Source organism: Symphalangus syndactylus, chromosome 3 (assembly GCF_028878055.3).
Source record: "Symphalangus syndactylus isolate Jambi chromosome 3, NHGRI_mSymSyn1-v2.1_pri, whole genome shotgun sequence".
NCBI lineage: Eukaryota > Metazoa > Chordata > Mammalia > Primates > Hylobatidae > Symphalangus > Symphalangus syndactylus.
Genome location: NC_072425.2, coordinates 33,558,595 through 33,575,052, shown reverse-complemented (window position 1 = coordinate 33,575,052; position 16,458 = coordinate 33,558,595). Strand labels below are relative to the sequence as shown.

At 36.9% G+C, this 16,458-nt stretch overlaps 1 protein-coding gene across 3 annotated transcripts in view; it reads right to left on the bottom strand.

Moving 5' to 3' along the window:
* The window catches only part of ECPAS (Ecm29 proteasome adaptor and scaffold), a 126,193-nt gene that overhangs the window by 49,182 nt on the left and 60,553 nt on the right, over positions 1 to 16,458 (bottom strand). For all 3 annotated transcript variants that reach the window (XM_055271514.2, XM_055271516.2, XM_055271513.2), the window contains 11 exons: positions 15,080 to 15,165; positions 14,755 to 14,833; positions 12,580 to 12,629; positions 11,509 to 11,575; positions 11,296 to 11,418; positions 8,899 to 9,002; positions 6,762 to 6,885; positions 5,147 to 5,227; positions 3,283 to 3,505; positions 2,745 to 2,836; positions 866 to 1,000 (listed from right to left, as the gene is read on the bottom strand). In XM_055271514.2, the coding sequence (XP_055127489.1) occupies positions 866 to 1,000; positions 2,745 to 2,836; positions 3,283 to 3,505; positions 5,147 to 5,227; positions 6,762 to 6,885; positions 8,899 to 9,002; positions 11,296 to 11,418; positions 11,509 to 11,575; positions 12,580 to 12,629; positions 14,755 to 14,833; positions 15,080 to 15,165 (1,164 nt within the window). The remainder of the gene's footprint in view (positions 1 to 865; positions 1,001 to 2,744; positions 2,837 to 3,282; positions 3,506 to 5,146; positions 5,228 to 6,761; positions 6,886 to 8,898; positions 9,003 to 11,295; positions 11,419 to 11,508; positions 11,576 to 12,579; positions 12,630 to 14,754; positions 14,834 to 15,079; positions 15,166 to 16,458) is intronic.

Here is a 16,458-nt window from a genome sequence, read left to right as displayed (position 1 = left end):
GAATTTAGCAAAACAATAGCAAATCTCTGGCTCTCTCCCATATCCGCAAGAATACATGGCAGTAACTGTGTGTCTACTAGGATCATCTCTCCAACAAAACATAAGGCTAAAGAATAAAGTGAACACTCGAGGTTTCACTGGATGCTAATGCACCAAGCTTAGGGAACAAGAGAAACCTTGAGTTTCTAACGGAATTTTGAGAAGCTGAATCTTGATTCACTTTAAGATTTACATCCTCTAATTCCATGCCTACTCCAATTCCGGGTGAGATGACTTTCCTACATGCTCCTACATGCTCCCACGCCACTTTCTAGCTTACAGCACTTATGTAACTAAAATATCATAACTTTCACACATAATGTCTTCCTATTGCCAACGAAAGACAATAAACACATCCTATTTCTAATTGCCAAAACCTCCAGACACAAGGTTACCAACAAACTATGTGAAGTAAAACTTGTTTTTTCACTGGCAGCAGTAGATGAGGAAGAAAAAAGGAGCTAACATTTCTTGCTTTCAGTACTCATCGGGCCCGACCCTGCTTAGTTTCCAAGATCAGATGAGATTAGGTGTGTTCACGGTGGTATGGCTACAGGCTCTGAGCATCCTGTTGTACCAGGGATTCTCATGTATTTATGACTCACTGTACTCCTAGCACCTAAAACAGTGCTTATCAGACACAGCACTAGTATTTTAAGTGAGCTGACTGAACCAATGCATTACCTATCTCATTTACTCTTTACAGTCATAAAAGCAAGGAATTTATAAGTTCATTTTACAAATGAGAACATAAAAATCAAAAATAAGTTAGATCCTTTTATAAAACCCTATCTCCCACAAAAAAAATGAAAACACAATAACATACGTGATTGTCTTTTGTAGTCTTTATAAGCTGTTCTATCATTGATTTCAACTCATTCCCCGACACTGTTGATACCACCACAGAATAAAACAATGCTGCCAGTTCGCGCATTTCTTCTTTACTGCTATTCATCAGACTCTGAGCAGTATAAAAAAAACAAATATATACATGACACAGAACCACGTGCCTGATGACAACATCTTTTAAAATTAAAAGAATGTTCAATCTGTTGATGGATATTGAGAAAAAAGCAAGCCATTATTTGAAAACAAAATGAAAGCTGAATGAATTATATAACAAAATCTTAGGTCCATTTTCATTAAAGATACACAAGTACAAAACAGGTAAATTTATTCACAGATGAGCTAAAACAAGGGTCAGCAAACTTCTGTAAAAAAACAAAAAGCCTTTATGGGCCATTTGGTCTCTGCTGCAACTACTCCATTCTGCCACTGCAGTACAAAGGCAGCAACAGACAATACACAACGAATGAGCGTGGCTGGGTTCCAGTAAAATGTGGACCCGACAATGTTTGTGTCATGAAACGTTATTCGTTTCTTAATGTTTTTTTCCACATTTAAAAATGTAAAAACCATTCTTAGCTTGCAAACCATACAAAAACAGGAGGCAAGCCCTATTTGGACCTTTGACTATAGTATGACCACCTCTCATCTAAAACATCAAAGCTCAAAAACTATAAAATCAATTTAAAATCAGTCAATATTCATAAGAAATAAAAAAACCTTTTTAAACTAGAAGCAATTTCATAAGACCAGACTATCCAGAAATGTGCAAAACTCACACCTCTTGGTAAATTTCATTCATGTTTTCACACTTAAAGACATAATTTGTACATTTTTACCATCATTCAAGCTGTATTTTCAAAAAAAAAGAACCGCAATATGTAGCACATGGAGATACAGAAAACTGTATGGGCCAATACTTACACTAAAAAAAATTATTCATTATTTATCTGAAATTCAAATTTAACTGAGTATCTTGTATTTTTATTTTCTAAGCCTGGCATCCCTTTTGGTGTGGCCATGAGACAGGAACACCCTCATACATGACTGGTAGAAGTGTACATTGGTACCACACACATGGAGGGTGTGACATTATCTATGAAAATTACAAAAACACATGTCCTCTGATCCAGCTATTCCACTTCTGGGGAATCCATCTAAAACATATACTTCCTCAATATGCAAGATGATAGATTATTCATTGCAGCAGAATGGAAGTACTCTAAATGACCATCTATAAAGATCTAGAATACATGACAGTACATTCATACAATAAAAACTGAGGCTGTTAAAGAAGATGCTCTCTCCATAGTTGTAGTGGAATATCTCTCTACTATTAAGTGAAAGAATGTATACAACAGTATGAATAGTATGCTGCTTTTGATAAAAAGATGGGACAAAAATTTTAAATGCATGTTTTTATGTGTATATACGTTAAGTAAACTCTAGAAAGCATGCCATATATAAGTGGTGACTTACATATGTTTGTCAGAGGGGAGACGAAAGGACAAAAATTAGAAGGCTTGGGTAGGTTGGAGATGGTTATGTAAAGGAGACATTTTACATAGTTTTTATTTAAACTACACAAATCTATTGCTTATTTTTTCAAAAAAAAAAAAAACTTTTGAAACAGAATTTTATTTTTAATCCTATGCTTCTCAATTCATCTCCCAATCTCCTCCGGATGTGTCAATGACACATAGTGACCTACATGCTTCCCAGTAAGTGCCTGATGATGAGAGAGTTTTCAAAATGACCTAAAGGCAGAAAAGGTCACAGGGATGCTGGCACGAAAAAGAAATCATGAGGTTAAGGTCTGAAATAGAATTTGTTTTAAAAAAGGTACATGAAGAACATACCTTTATCCATTCTGTTTTGTCTACAAATTTGGTAGCCAGCTTTTCTGGATACACTGACACAGCTTCCAATAGACAGTACATAACTGGCAAACCTAAATAAGAATTCAGAACCACTTTAAATTTCAAGAAAAGTAATGAACATACAGGGATCACTAAATTCCTTTAAAGTATAAGGCCACTGCTTTAGCATGCATTCTTTCGGTTCTATTAAAAAAAAAAAAAAAAACCTACACAACCTAAATATAGTATGTGATTCACTACAGCAAATTTACAGATGAGCTATCTATAAAAAAGATATCCTGTTCTTCACATCCACTTCCAAAGTAAAAATGTATTTATCTATTGTTAGCATTTCTTTCTGAAAAAAGAAGTAGTGTATCCAGAATGAATCAGATAAGTTTAAAAAAGAAACAAAGGCTAATGTTCAGTTACAGAAGTGAAGAGAAGGAATAATTTTGCTATAAATTCTTAGCTAAGTTTAAAATTAGATTTTTGCTTAACTGCTTTAATATCTTTCCTTCGCATCACAAATTCCTACCTCCAACACCTGCTAACAGCTGCTGAAGCAGGCCAATGTAGATCTGGACAGGGTTAGTTTCCCCACTCTTGTTAGATGATGAGGGTGCCGTCTGCCCACTTGACATTAAAGTCCGTATGTAGCGTCCAATGGCTGGGGCATGATCCTGCATATCAGCCAAACTCTGAGAGGTGGGCACCACCCCCGCACTGTGCGCAAGGCACATGCGCAAGTACAGAACGATCTACAAACAGAACGGAGAGGAAGACTGCATAAGCTTCTCGAAAAGTCAGTGTGGGAAGGTACTCTTCAAAGTAACAATTTCTAGTTTTGATTCACCCACACTTCTTTATAAAGCTATTCCCATCCTTATAGAGGGCAGAAAATATGCCGTAATAGAGCAAAATTTGTGTAACAAGGTTTGCAAATTCAAAGAATTTTTTAAGATTGTTAAAATACAAACTGAACTTTTAAAGTCAGAAATTGGAGCTGGAGGCTGTTATCCTTAGCAAACTAACGCAGGAGCAGAAAATCAAATACCACATGTTCTCACTTATAAGTGGGAGTTAGATGATAAGAACTTCTGAATGCAAAGAAGCAAACAACAGACACGGGGGTCTACTTGAGGAGAGAGGGTGGGAGAAGGGAGAGGAGCAGAAAAGATAACTATGGGGTATTGGGCTTAATATCTGGGTAATGAAATAGTATATACAACAAACCCCCACGACACATATTTACCTATATAAAAAACCTTCACATGTACCCTCAAGCCTAAAAGTTAAAAATTATAATAAAAATCATTATTTTTTAAAAGCCGTGTGTGTGTGTGTGTGTGTGTGTGAGAGAGAGAGAGAGAGAGAGAGAGACAGAGACAGAGAGAGAGACAGACAGTGAGAGAGGACAGAAATCTGAAGCAAATGGCCTATTATTCCTGTAGAATTCCAGTTGTGTTTACTCCACTGACACAAGAATTTGAGAAAATGGGTTCAATTCATCTACAGAAAAATAGACAACACCATAAAAATCTCTGATATAGACCAGACGCAGTGGCTCACGCCTGTAATCCCAACACTTTGGGAGGCTGAGGCAGGAGGACTGCTTTAGCCCAGGAGTTCAAGACCAGCCTGGGAAACCTGGTGAAACCCATCTCTACCAAAAAGATAACAAAATTAGCCAGGAGTGGTGGTGCACACCTGTAGTCTTGGCTACTCAAGAGACTGAGGCAGGAGGTTCACTTGAGCCCAGAAGGCGAGGTTGCAATGAACTGAGATCACACCATTCACTGTACTCCAGCCTGGGCAACACAGTGAGACTCCTTCTCAAAAACAAACAAACAAACAAACAAAACAACCCTTATATAAACAGGCTACCAAGAAGTCCGTCCTCTGGAAGCTTTTTCATTGATCATTAAACTAGGATAGGCAGCAAATTCACCATGAATATTCTTAATCTTAACAAGATTACTTCTTGTAATTTACCTAGTGCTAGTCAGTAATCTAAAAAAAACAGAATTTCCCTTAATAAGTGTGATCAGTTAATCCTCTCCAACCTTCAAAACTAAATAACCCTAACAACCTCAACAACAGGTTGGCTTTAAAACCCAAATCTAACTTGCTGCAAAATCCCAACAGTAATCACTACAGAACATCCAGTTTTTTCACAAAAAGAATCTCACTGAGATAAATATACTTACATACTTCACTATGAATTAAAATAATACCAATTTCCCAATACTGTTTTTTTAAATAAGCAACCCGATGAAGAACAATGACACCACAATATGGGTTTACCTAAAACACAACAAAATGACAGACCCCTCTTTGGGTGTGGTGTGATCTTTTTAGAACACTTACAAAAAGTAAATAGAAATATATGAAAGTTCTACCTCTCCAAAGGCTGCTGGGTTAAATGGAAGGACAGTGGTCCCGGTCATGTACTTGACTGGAGTTTTCATTCGATGAGAAGCCTAAGTTTAAAAAGTCCAAAACAGACAGAATTACTGAAAAATGAAGCATACCTGCCCTTCCTCAACTCAAAAACAACTGTATTTCTAGCTAAATGTCCTAAGTTTGCTTCTTTTTCTGATCATTTTCCACTTTCCTATTAACCATGCTGATCGTGCATGTTCCTCACACACTAAATGACAAATGTGTTGCCCTTTTTCCATGTATGTTCTGGTTTGTTTAAAAATAATAAACCTATTCCAGACATCTACTAATATGGTCATCTCAGGTCACTGCATGCCATTTATTTTCATTAATAATGAAAGTAGGAGGAAACTACAAGCAGATAATCTTCTGACCACAAATAGACTGTGCTGCTATGTGGAAAACAGAATCATGGCCACTACATACTGACCTTCAACTCCCTTAAGGTGCCTACCTAGCAAAGAGTTAGGATCACCAGTGGAGGTAAAAGGTAGGAAGACGTCCTCCGGCAAAGTGGGACACAGTCAAGGCCTGGAGGGGGTGGATGGTCATTACTGCCAATATCCTGGATCTACCAGCAGAAAACACTGTGCAAAAGCAAAGACTTACAAAAGCAGATGGGATGCTCTCTTATGAACATGGTGGGAAGAACATGAATTGTTCCCTGAAGCATCCTTAAACTTATACTACCCTAAAGAGTGCCCTTAAAAATAAAAAGGAGAACCAGCGTGGGCAATATAGCAAAACCCTGTCTCTACAAAAAATACAAAAATTAGCCAGGCACAGTGGTGTACACCTGTAGTCCCAGCTATCGGGAGGCTGAGGAGGGTGGATCACTTGGGCCTGGGAGGTGGAGGTTTCTGTGAACTGAGACCACACCACTGCACTCCAGCCTGGGTGACCAGAGCAAGACCCCGTCTCAAAAAAAAAAAAAAAAAAGTTTTAAAAAAAGGAGATGTATTTTTAAGCATGTCATATTAAGGGAAAAAATATTTAACACAGCCAAAATGTTGCCAAGCATGAAAGGAATTATAAGTAATTCAAGTTTAGGCAAAACAGATCAATTACAGGTGAGGATTATAATTTTTTTTCTCACTTTGTATCTCCTTCTTATTGTAAGTATTAATGCTAGAAACTTTATGAGTCAGCTGGGCATGGTGGCTCACGCCTGTAAACCCAGCACTTTGGGAGGCCAAGGCGGGTGGATCACCTGAGGTCAGGAGTTCAAGACCAGCCTGGCCAACATGGTGAAACACTGTTTCTACTAAAAATACAAAAAATTAACTGGGCTTGGTGGCAGGCGCCTATAATCCCAGCTATTCGGGAGCTGGGGCAGGAGAATCACTTGAACCCAGGAGGTGGAGTTTGCAATGAGCCGATATCATGCCATTGCACTCCAGCCTAGGCAACAAGAGCGAAGCTCCATCTCAAAAAAAAAAAAGAAAAGAAAAAGAAAAAAAGAAATTTTATGAGTCAACATTTAGTGATTACATTTTTCACTTTAAAGATGAATGTTTTTATTTTCATTATCCATTACAATTTAGACTAATTACCTTAAGTTGCATGCCATACCTTTTCTTGGATGTAATAAACCATTTCTGGGAAGGAAGGCATCTGCTCAGAAGTACTTTCTTTTCTGTTTCTACCTGGAAGACACCTTAAAACACGTTGTGCTTCTCCATGAACTTCTTCACGTCTTTCAGAAAAAGACAAATAAGAATAAAAAATAAATGTCACCAATTGGAAATGATCATTTGAAGAATAACAACAGCAATTTTATTTGGCAGCCAGAGTTCTCAGAAAATGTCTTAAATACATTCTTGGCTATCTAAGCAGAGTCAACATAACACATTGTAAGAAATCACTTCTTTTTAGAAATTGCATGAGGCCCGGGAGTCATCTGGCTTACATCTTTGAATTTGACTCACATTAAAAAACAAGATAGGGTACTTTAAGTAAATTATTATGTAAATTTATATGTGTATGCTTTACCTCGTAGAGTTAAATCATAAACAACTATAATACATATTTTAAAATTCAGTGACTATCCAGTGGCCTACACACTCCACCCAAACTCTTACTTACATCTCTATGTATTCAGCTACACTTCTGTACAACTAATAACTGATAAGTGACATTAAAGTGTAAAAATATAAACCCCAACCAATTTCAGACCACCTACAGACTGATCTCAGCAATAGTCTTATCCAGATACCACATAAAGGCCTTTTAATTGTTCAGCTGCCTCTGATCATGTCTCATTTTCCAAACAACAGATAAAGGGTCGAAAAGAAAGAATTAATAAATAATTCCTTAAGTTGTCAGAGGATTTTCATTTGACCTGAACGGTTTTAACCTAAGAAGGAAAACTGTTGAATTAGGCTTTGGTTTTGGTTTCTTAAATAAAAACAATTTTCCGCACTTACAGAATAAGATATAGCAGTTAAGAGCTCTATTTGGAAGTCCAACTCCCTAGACTTGAATCCTTGCTCTAACATGAACTGACACCTTGGCTGCCAGACCCCAGTACATCTGGCCTGTGGTTGGGAAACTAATGTAAAAAAATTAAGAAGCAACAGAGCACCAGAATCAACATTAACAATCCAAAGCCACTTTAACCAGATTGAAATGTGCTCTATGAGAAGCAGCAGCCAAGATCAGAAGTCAAAAATCAGGGCCTGGTAATAACCTGTGATGTCCAATTAAAATACCAACCAAATAAATAACAGCAAAATATATACAACTTATAGTAAAGAAAATAAATGGCATGAGGGGCACACAGTTGGCCAACTAGAACACTGAAACAGTTATCAAGGAATTACCCATTTTTAAAAAATGGACCATAAAAGTTTATGGGCAAGGGTGTTCAAATCATCACAGAACGCATAATTTTATTTAAACTATTCCTCAGTATAAATGAGGCTTTTCATCTTCCCAAATAAGGCTATCCCTGATAACAAACAAGAAAAACACATACAAGAATCTCACTTAAAGGATGCAAAAATTCTAAACGTTAAATGTAGTAATGGTTTAATATGAAATAGAGTGCTGCATGGATTTTAAGATGGCATTGACTATAAGATATGTAACAGATTTGAAAAGAGTTGTTTTAACATGTCCACATATATTTCATTATATGTACATGACTTTTAAAGGCATGTCCCAATTTCAAAACCATTTAAACATTCTTTTAAAATGCATTATACACTCTAGAAAATGCAGTAGTATAATTCATTAATATAAAATGCAACTTATGCCTCATTTAAAAATATAAGTATATTAAATATAAAATGATACTCCATATTTAATAAAATATTAATACATATGTCAAACCATCAACATTAGCCTTTTTCTCCCTACACAGGGCTTGTTTTTAGAGATATAATTATATTACACATGCAATTATATAATCTGCTTTATTTACACTTGACCATTTCATAAGCATTTTCTGTATTAGCTATATATCATATATTATACATATATCTACATAATATATATTATATACAGACACATATGTAATGTTTGTATTATTATATAAATATATAGGTATATAAGTACAGGTCTATATCACATCAACGGCCATACTTTCTTTAATAAATAGCTTCTAAATTTCATAGATAGACCAACACTGTAAACAATACAACTTTTAGTAATTTTCAAATAAATTCAAAATAAACCAAAATTCAAATTAACACCTTTTGAAACTTACGGATCTCCTGCAGCCAGTAGCAGCAAATATCTGGAAGGGATATGATCTGAGGGAAACACCGTGCTGGCAAATTTCACAGCCACTTGTCGAACTTGAACTTCAGGCTAGTTGATGTGTAAACATACACAGATCACCCCGATCCAAAAAAGAAAAAGGAAAAAAAAAATCAATTACCAGCCATTCATTCCAATCAAGATGAGTCTTCTTGTAAACAATTCAAAATTCTAAGGTGACATTTTAGTAAATGTGTATCTAAATAAATTAAATCATTTGTTCAAGATCTTTAATCATGTTGTTTAAGTCTTTTGGACAGTGGCATTACTTAAAGAGTATTCTTATAATTTCAGAGGATCCTCCAGGTAAAGCAGGAAGACCTCCGAAGACCATAACTAGAGAATCTCTGCACATCCTCAGCCCAAACCTTGGGACCAGGGTCACTGTGACAGTTTCTAGCCACCACCTCTGCCACCCCAACTCTCAAACTGTCAGTCACATGAGTGAAACTGAGGTATTTTGCAGAAATTACAAACAGAGCCTACTTGGAATCTCCACCAATTTGAAGCAAAATACTTCCAATGTTCTCAGATTAGCTCTAAAGTTGAAACTGACTCCAAAGCAGTTTCAACTACAGAAATATATTCAATTAACTGAGATTAATAATCTATAACTACAAAGTTCAACCAGAAAAGTAGTTTTATAATCTACTGATCCTGGAGCTTTAGTTATTTATTTTTTTTTTTTTTTTTTCTGAGACGGAGTCTCACTCTTTCGCCCAGGCTGGAGTGTAGTGGCGCTATCTCGGCTCACTGCAAGCTCCGCCTCCCAGGTCACGCCATTCTCCTGCCTCAGCCTCCTGAGTAGCTGGGACTACAGGTGCCCACCACCATGCTGAAGCTTCATTCTTGAGACGGAGTCTCGCTCTGTCACCCAGGCTGGAGTGCAATGGTGCAATCTCGGCTCACTGTAACCTCCACCTCCCGGCCTCACGCCATTCTCCTGCCTCAGCCTCCTGAGTAGCTGGGACTACGGGCGCCCGCCACCACGCCCAGCTAACTTTTTGTATTTTTAGTAGAGACAGGGTTTCACCATGTTAGCCAGGATGGTCTCGATCTCCTGACCTTGTGATCCACCCACCTCGGCCTCCCAAAGTGCTGGGATTACAGGCATGAGCCACCGTGCTGGGCCTAAAGCTTTATTCTTATGTACCTTCCCCAGGTCACTCCTCTAGCCACAAACATAAGTGAAATAGGAGAGACACTAAAAATATATATATTGTCCCACTCATTCTGGTATTCTTGCTATTTAGCATTCCTTGCACTACATTAAAGAGTGAGGATATTAAAGACTAGCCTAAATTACATAACTAACCTAGAATTTGGTTGCTTTAAATGTTGTCTGTGAAAAGAAATTAGCTTTGTCTTGGTAATAGTGTTACATGATTTGATCTGCATGCATAGAACCAGTATCTATAAGTGTTTATACAAGCATCACACTTCCTTGTAAAGTTACCTAGAGAAAGTTTAAGTATTCTATTCTAATGAGCTTCCAAATATGCCTACACACCTTTGTCCATAATGTATGACCATGAACCACATGCACTGCACACTAAGAGCACTTGACAATAGGACTCCATCATAGTAAGCTTTCTGAATGTATATAATAGCACATTTAACTCTGTCATATTTTAATAGGAAGCAGATACCTTTCTGAACGTTTAAAATTCCCTCAAAATATTAAATCATGTCAGTCTAATTCCATTAGGACACAATTTATATTAATCTCACTGACACTTTTTAGTATCATTCTGTCTTCCAATCTCCCTCTCTTTCTACTCCTAAAAATGTGGGACAAAGAACTGACTAAAGCAAATATATAATATTTTACATATTACATATATATGTGTGTGTTTATGTATCTACAGATATTCAAAATCCTCCTACAAATTCCCCTGAAAACCAAATAACGAGGACCACAGGAAGAAGAACATGTATGATAGTACTGGCTCACTTCCTAAAGACTCACTTTGACATATGGAACTTGTCTTTCATCCCTTCTGCTTTTCTCTGAAAATGTTACCTATCAAACTCTACCCCAGCAGACAGTAGTGCTCAGCTACCAGTTACAAAGACCAAACACTTCTAACTCGGAGGACATGGCATTAAGAATAGTTTTCCCACATGGAAAGCTCTAAACATAAGCATCGCTATGAATACTACCACTGCTTCTCCCCTAAAGTCAAATTTTCATCGTGAAGAATTAAAAATAGATCCTAAATCACGGCTCAAGTGAAAGCAAATATTCATCTTAATTATCAAAACATTTAAGTAGCAATTCAAATTTTGTTCTTAAAAATGTAAACCATATACTACCCAGGCTTTGTAGTTCACACAGACCTACCTTTATTAAGTATGAAGCCACAAGTGCCTCCATGAGAGTTCGCTGTGCCCCTTCCAAAGTACTATACGCTCCAACCATCATAGATAAAGCTTCTTGAATAGCAAGTCGAGTCTCAGGCTCTTCCTATAAAGATGATAAAAATGTTTCCCTCCCTGTTGAGTTCCCAGGGGAACACCCAAATAGAAAGCATAAACTTAACAGATGTTTCCCTACCTTACAAAGGGCTTCAAAAAGCTGCTGCACAAGAGCTATATCCTTAGTGAATAAATGCGGCATTCGACTGCAAAAGAATGTAAAAATATTGTTACTATCATGAATTTCCAAGAGATGAAAAAGGGAAAAAATGAAACTAAACACAAATTTTCCTGAACTCTCTGAAGACAAGGTCAGCATCATTATATCACCTCCTCCAAGAGCCAAAAAATTTTCTAAGTATTTAATTATTTAATCCAAATAACGCTTGATTAATACGCACATCTTCCAAATATCCCCTCTATAATATTCCATGCATTCAGTTAACATTTCTGATTTTAACATGAAGAAATTAGATAAGACCAAACTGTGATCTAAACTAATGACTGTCGCTGAAAGGGGCTTTGTTACTTCATGCCAACAGACAAGGGACAAGGTTGGCTGACAACCGTGCACTATATCCACTGATCTGGGGTGGCTTTCTTCCAAACCCCAAAGCTCCTTTCACTGTAGAGAAGAGCAAGACCTGGTCTACACAGGCCAACACAAAACCTGCACTGGGGGTGGAAGCAGCACATGGTGCCACTGAGGATGCTTCATCTCTATCTCCCTGCTTTGAAATACAGTGAAGGAAGATGAAGCCAGGAGGAACTGGAATGAGGAAATCACATTGAGAAGAAAAAAAAAATCTGTCAGGGCCACTCAGAATCATAAACACCATTCTCAGAAAAGAGAATCACTAGAAAAACCTTGATCACTGGGTTTATAAAGATTAGTGCCAAGTAGCAACAAAAACACTTAAGGTCAATAGAAAGTCTCCAGGGTACAAAAAAAGTAACCCATTATGACACAATTAAGTTCAAACTCTCATTTCAAGACCACCATTTAATACAGTAACATACCTTCAAATGTAAATTAAAATGTCTCACATCTTTTTCCTTCTACACAGAAGACATTTCTAAACAACCTATGACCATTAAATACATTGCCTTTCAGAATCACAACAAATTTATTCTCCACCATTATTAAATGCCACATAATTTTTCTCTGTTTACCAACACCATATCTCTCACTAAAAAAGAGTTTACTCACCTGGAGAGTTTTCCAACAGCTGAATATGCCATTGACAGTAGTTTAGGGTCCTTGAAATTAAAAAAAGAAAAGAAAGAACAAAAAACAGACAAAACAAAAAAATACAGTAAACAGTAAAACCTTTTCGCTGCAATTACATGCATTATTTTACTCCTTATTAAACCTAGGTCTCACTCTGTCTAATTACATGGTGTTAGCACCTGAACAACAACAAAAATGTCCAAACCCAGAATCCATCACACTACTAAAAGGAAAAACAAGACAAAACCTTGCATCCCCAATCGCTCCAAAAAGAAAATGCAGTGGTCATAGATATGAAAGGTTTCTCTTAGCTGGTGCTGAGTTCAAGGTATTTCAACACTATGTAACCTCCAAACACCAAAGTTCACCTTCAACACACTAAAAAACATTTTAACTCATTAGAAAATACATCACTGGTCCAACAGACTAGGATCCTCCATCTCTCACCAAAATTGCATTAAACTGTAGTGTGATTTTCTAAAAATCTACACTGTAATGAACAGCTTCCTATCATATTTTCTACCATAAAAAATTAAGAGGGTCATAGTCACCAGGTGAATTAGTGAGGTTCTCTCCTCAAGATACAGATAGAGTTTTACATGGTTTTACGAAAACTAATAATCTGATTACTCAGAACACAATAAACTTCTACCAGTTAAAGTTTATGTAGGATTTGCCCTTCCACATCTAAATGGCTACTCTTATGGATTCATCTGTTGGGAAGACATGCAGATGTCACCTGCAGGTAAGGGGGCTCACACCCTGTGGTTTGTCTGGCCTCTCTAACTTATATTTAAATACACAGCTTCTCCCCAAAAGCCCCAGCGCATTTTTATTTCTACCAATGACTCTAAAGCACTTCACTATCTATGCCATAAAATAATCTGAGCGATCCCCTAGATCTTAACCATGCAAGCATCACTTAATAGGAGAAAGAAGCTATGAGAACCAGGCCTACTTACCACCCCCAAAGCACAGCTGCACAGTAAATAAAGTGCCTTTCACTAATAATACCTACTAATGTGCCTTGACTATGGTGAACAATTTAGGTAGATTAACTCATTTAATCTTCACAGTAATCTAATGAAGTATTATTATTTTCATTTTTTTAATAAGAAGGTGCAAAGAATTTAAGTAACTCACCAAAGAACAAAACTAAGATTCAAACTCAGTTCTAATTTCAGATGGTAAGATCTTGATATCACTATACTATTGCAAACATGCATTCATGTTTAGCTTAGGCGGGGGAAAATAATACTAGAATTCTTGAAATATTATCTTTTTAAGCAAATTCCTTTTAAATACTGGAGATATTATAGTAAGAGAAACACAGCAGGGAAAAATAGGATTCAAAAATCCACAATCCAAGGAATCCTCATCCAATTTAGCTTAAGGAATCAAAAATTTACTGAATGCATGTTTTGACAAAATTTTGAATCATTAAAATCTCAGCCCCATTATTTACCAGAGAAAAATATAAAGGAAAAACAGTATCTTAGCCCCTGAGAATTAACAGTTTCCCAACACAAGCCAAATCCAAATAGTCACAAATGGAAATCAACATAAATTTCAATTCCTTTAATTCCATTTTTGCACAATAGCTAGAAGTAGCACAAAAGGTGCTGGCTGAAAAAATGCTATTTAAAGATACAGCAGGCCGGGCGTGGTGGCTCATGCCTGTAATCCCAGCACTTTGGGAGGCCGAGGCGGGCGGATCATCTGAGGTCAGGAATTCAAGACCAGCCTGGCCAACATGGTAAAACCCCGTCTCTACTAAAAATACAAAAAATTAGCTGGGTGTGGTGGTGGCAGCTACTCGGGAGGCTGAGGCAGGAGAATCACTTGAACCAGGAGCCGGAGGCTGCAGTGAGCCGAGATCATGCCATTGCACTCCAGCCTGGGCAACAAGAGCAAAACTCCATCTCAAAAAAAAAAAGGATACAGTAAGACCTCATATCAGTTTTTAAGTATTTCCCCCCCCAAAAAAAACAAAAAAGGGCAGTAATTTCTGAAATTTGTACTATTTCAAGTAAAAATGTTAAGGAACAATTAAACTTTAACAAACTTAACTAACTACATTGACAGACCAGAAATATTATAGAAAATAATGTAAGATACAAAATGTTGATAAAATTTAAAAGACAAGTCACTTACCTCTTTGTATTCATTGATTAGCTTGGTGAGGCCATTCAAAAGCATTGGACCTAATGGCTTAATCTTGATTTCTGGACAGCTTTAAATAAAACACACATACACAAAGCAAGATAAGAATCTCATAACTACATATCTTTATGGATGATTACATAAAATAATGAGAAACATAACAGAAATAAGTTAAATAATCTATTAAAATACAAAAATTTTTAAAGATGAGCAAACATGATTTCTTTCTAGGTAAGATGAGTAAAAAGATATACTTGAAGCACTCGATCATTCCAGCAGCTTGAAAACTTTATAGTTAAAATAGTTAAAAACTTACGTTATACAAATATGATGCACAAATTGCAGGGATAATGTTCTTAACTTTGAATTTGTATTTGTACCAAAAAGTCCATCATACACCACCTATGTGAAAGGAAGAGTTTAGAACATCAATTAACAAAAATAAGAATTTAATATTTTTGAATAGTAATCAGAATTCAGCAGCAAACCTTTCGTACTACATCTCGTTCTCCAACATTAATGCAGATACACATTATTAGCTGACCAACTTAGAAAGCCAATCAGAAACTCCTATAAATAGTCTGTGGAGTAACAAACACAATGGTTGATCTCACAAGTCTGCAAAGATTGTGGGTCTTCCACAGTGAGGAAACGAAGAGTACACACTGCAGTGGGTCACCACTCAGCTATTCCCTATGTTTCTTAATTATATGATGCAGGACAAATTCTAATAAAAGCTTCAGAGAAAACATACAAATGGAAATATTCTACAAGTGTCCCATGGGGGTAAAGGTGCTTCAAGTATTATGAAACCACATCTAGAAGGCAAAAAGATCATGTAGATGAGTCCTGTGCAGCATCTAGCAAGTTCAGTATTAACCATCAACATCAAAAATATCTAAATCCCTCAAGTTCCTTTTTATGACAAAGATTACTTACACTAAAAAAAAAAAAAAAAAATTATACACTCTTGTTCCTAAAACTGCCAGCAGTATTCTGATCTTATTTAATAACAACATGTGAGTTACGGACTAGCATTGAGTATCTGCTTTATAATTGCCACTGTGCTAGGTACCAAGAGATATAAAAAAGAACAAGCACTCAATCTTGTTGAAGAGTTAAGAGATACACACATTAAAATGATACAGAGCCAGGCATGGTGGCTCACACCTATAGTCCCAGCTACTAGGGAGGCTGGGACGGGAGGATCACTTGAGCCCAAGCATTCAAGGCCAGTCCGGGCAACATAGTAAGATCTTGTCTCACTTAAAAAAAAAAAAAAAAAAAAAAAAAAAATCCCAGCACTTTGGGGGGCCAAGGCAGGAAGATCACTTGAGCCCAGGAGTTCTAGACCAGCCTGGGCAACATAGTGAAACTCCATCTGTACAAAAAAATACAAAAATTAGCCAGGCGCGGTGGCACGTGCCTGTAGTCCCAGCTACCTGGGAGGCCCGGAGATGGGAGAATCACTTGAGCTTGGGAGGCAGAGGCTGCAGTAAGCCGAGATCATACCACTACTGCACTCCAGTCTGGGTGGTACAGCAAGACTCTGTCTCCAAAAAAACCACAAAAAGATAAGGACAAAATATAACCAAGTGCTACATTATTTGAAATAGACTTTTTTTTTAGCTACTCGGGAGGCTGAGGTGGAAGGATCACTTAAGCCTGGGAGGTAGAGGCTGAGTGAGACAAGAT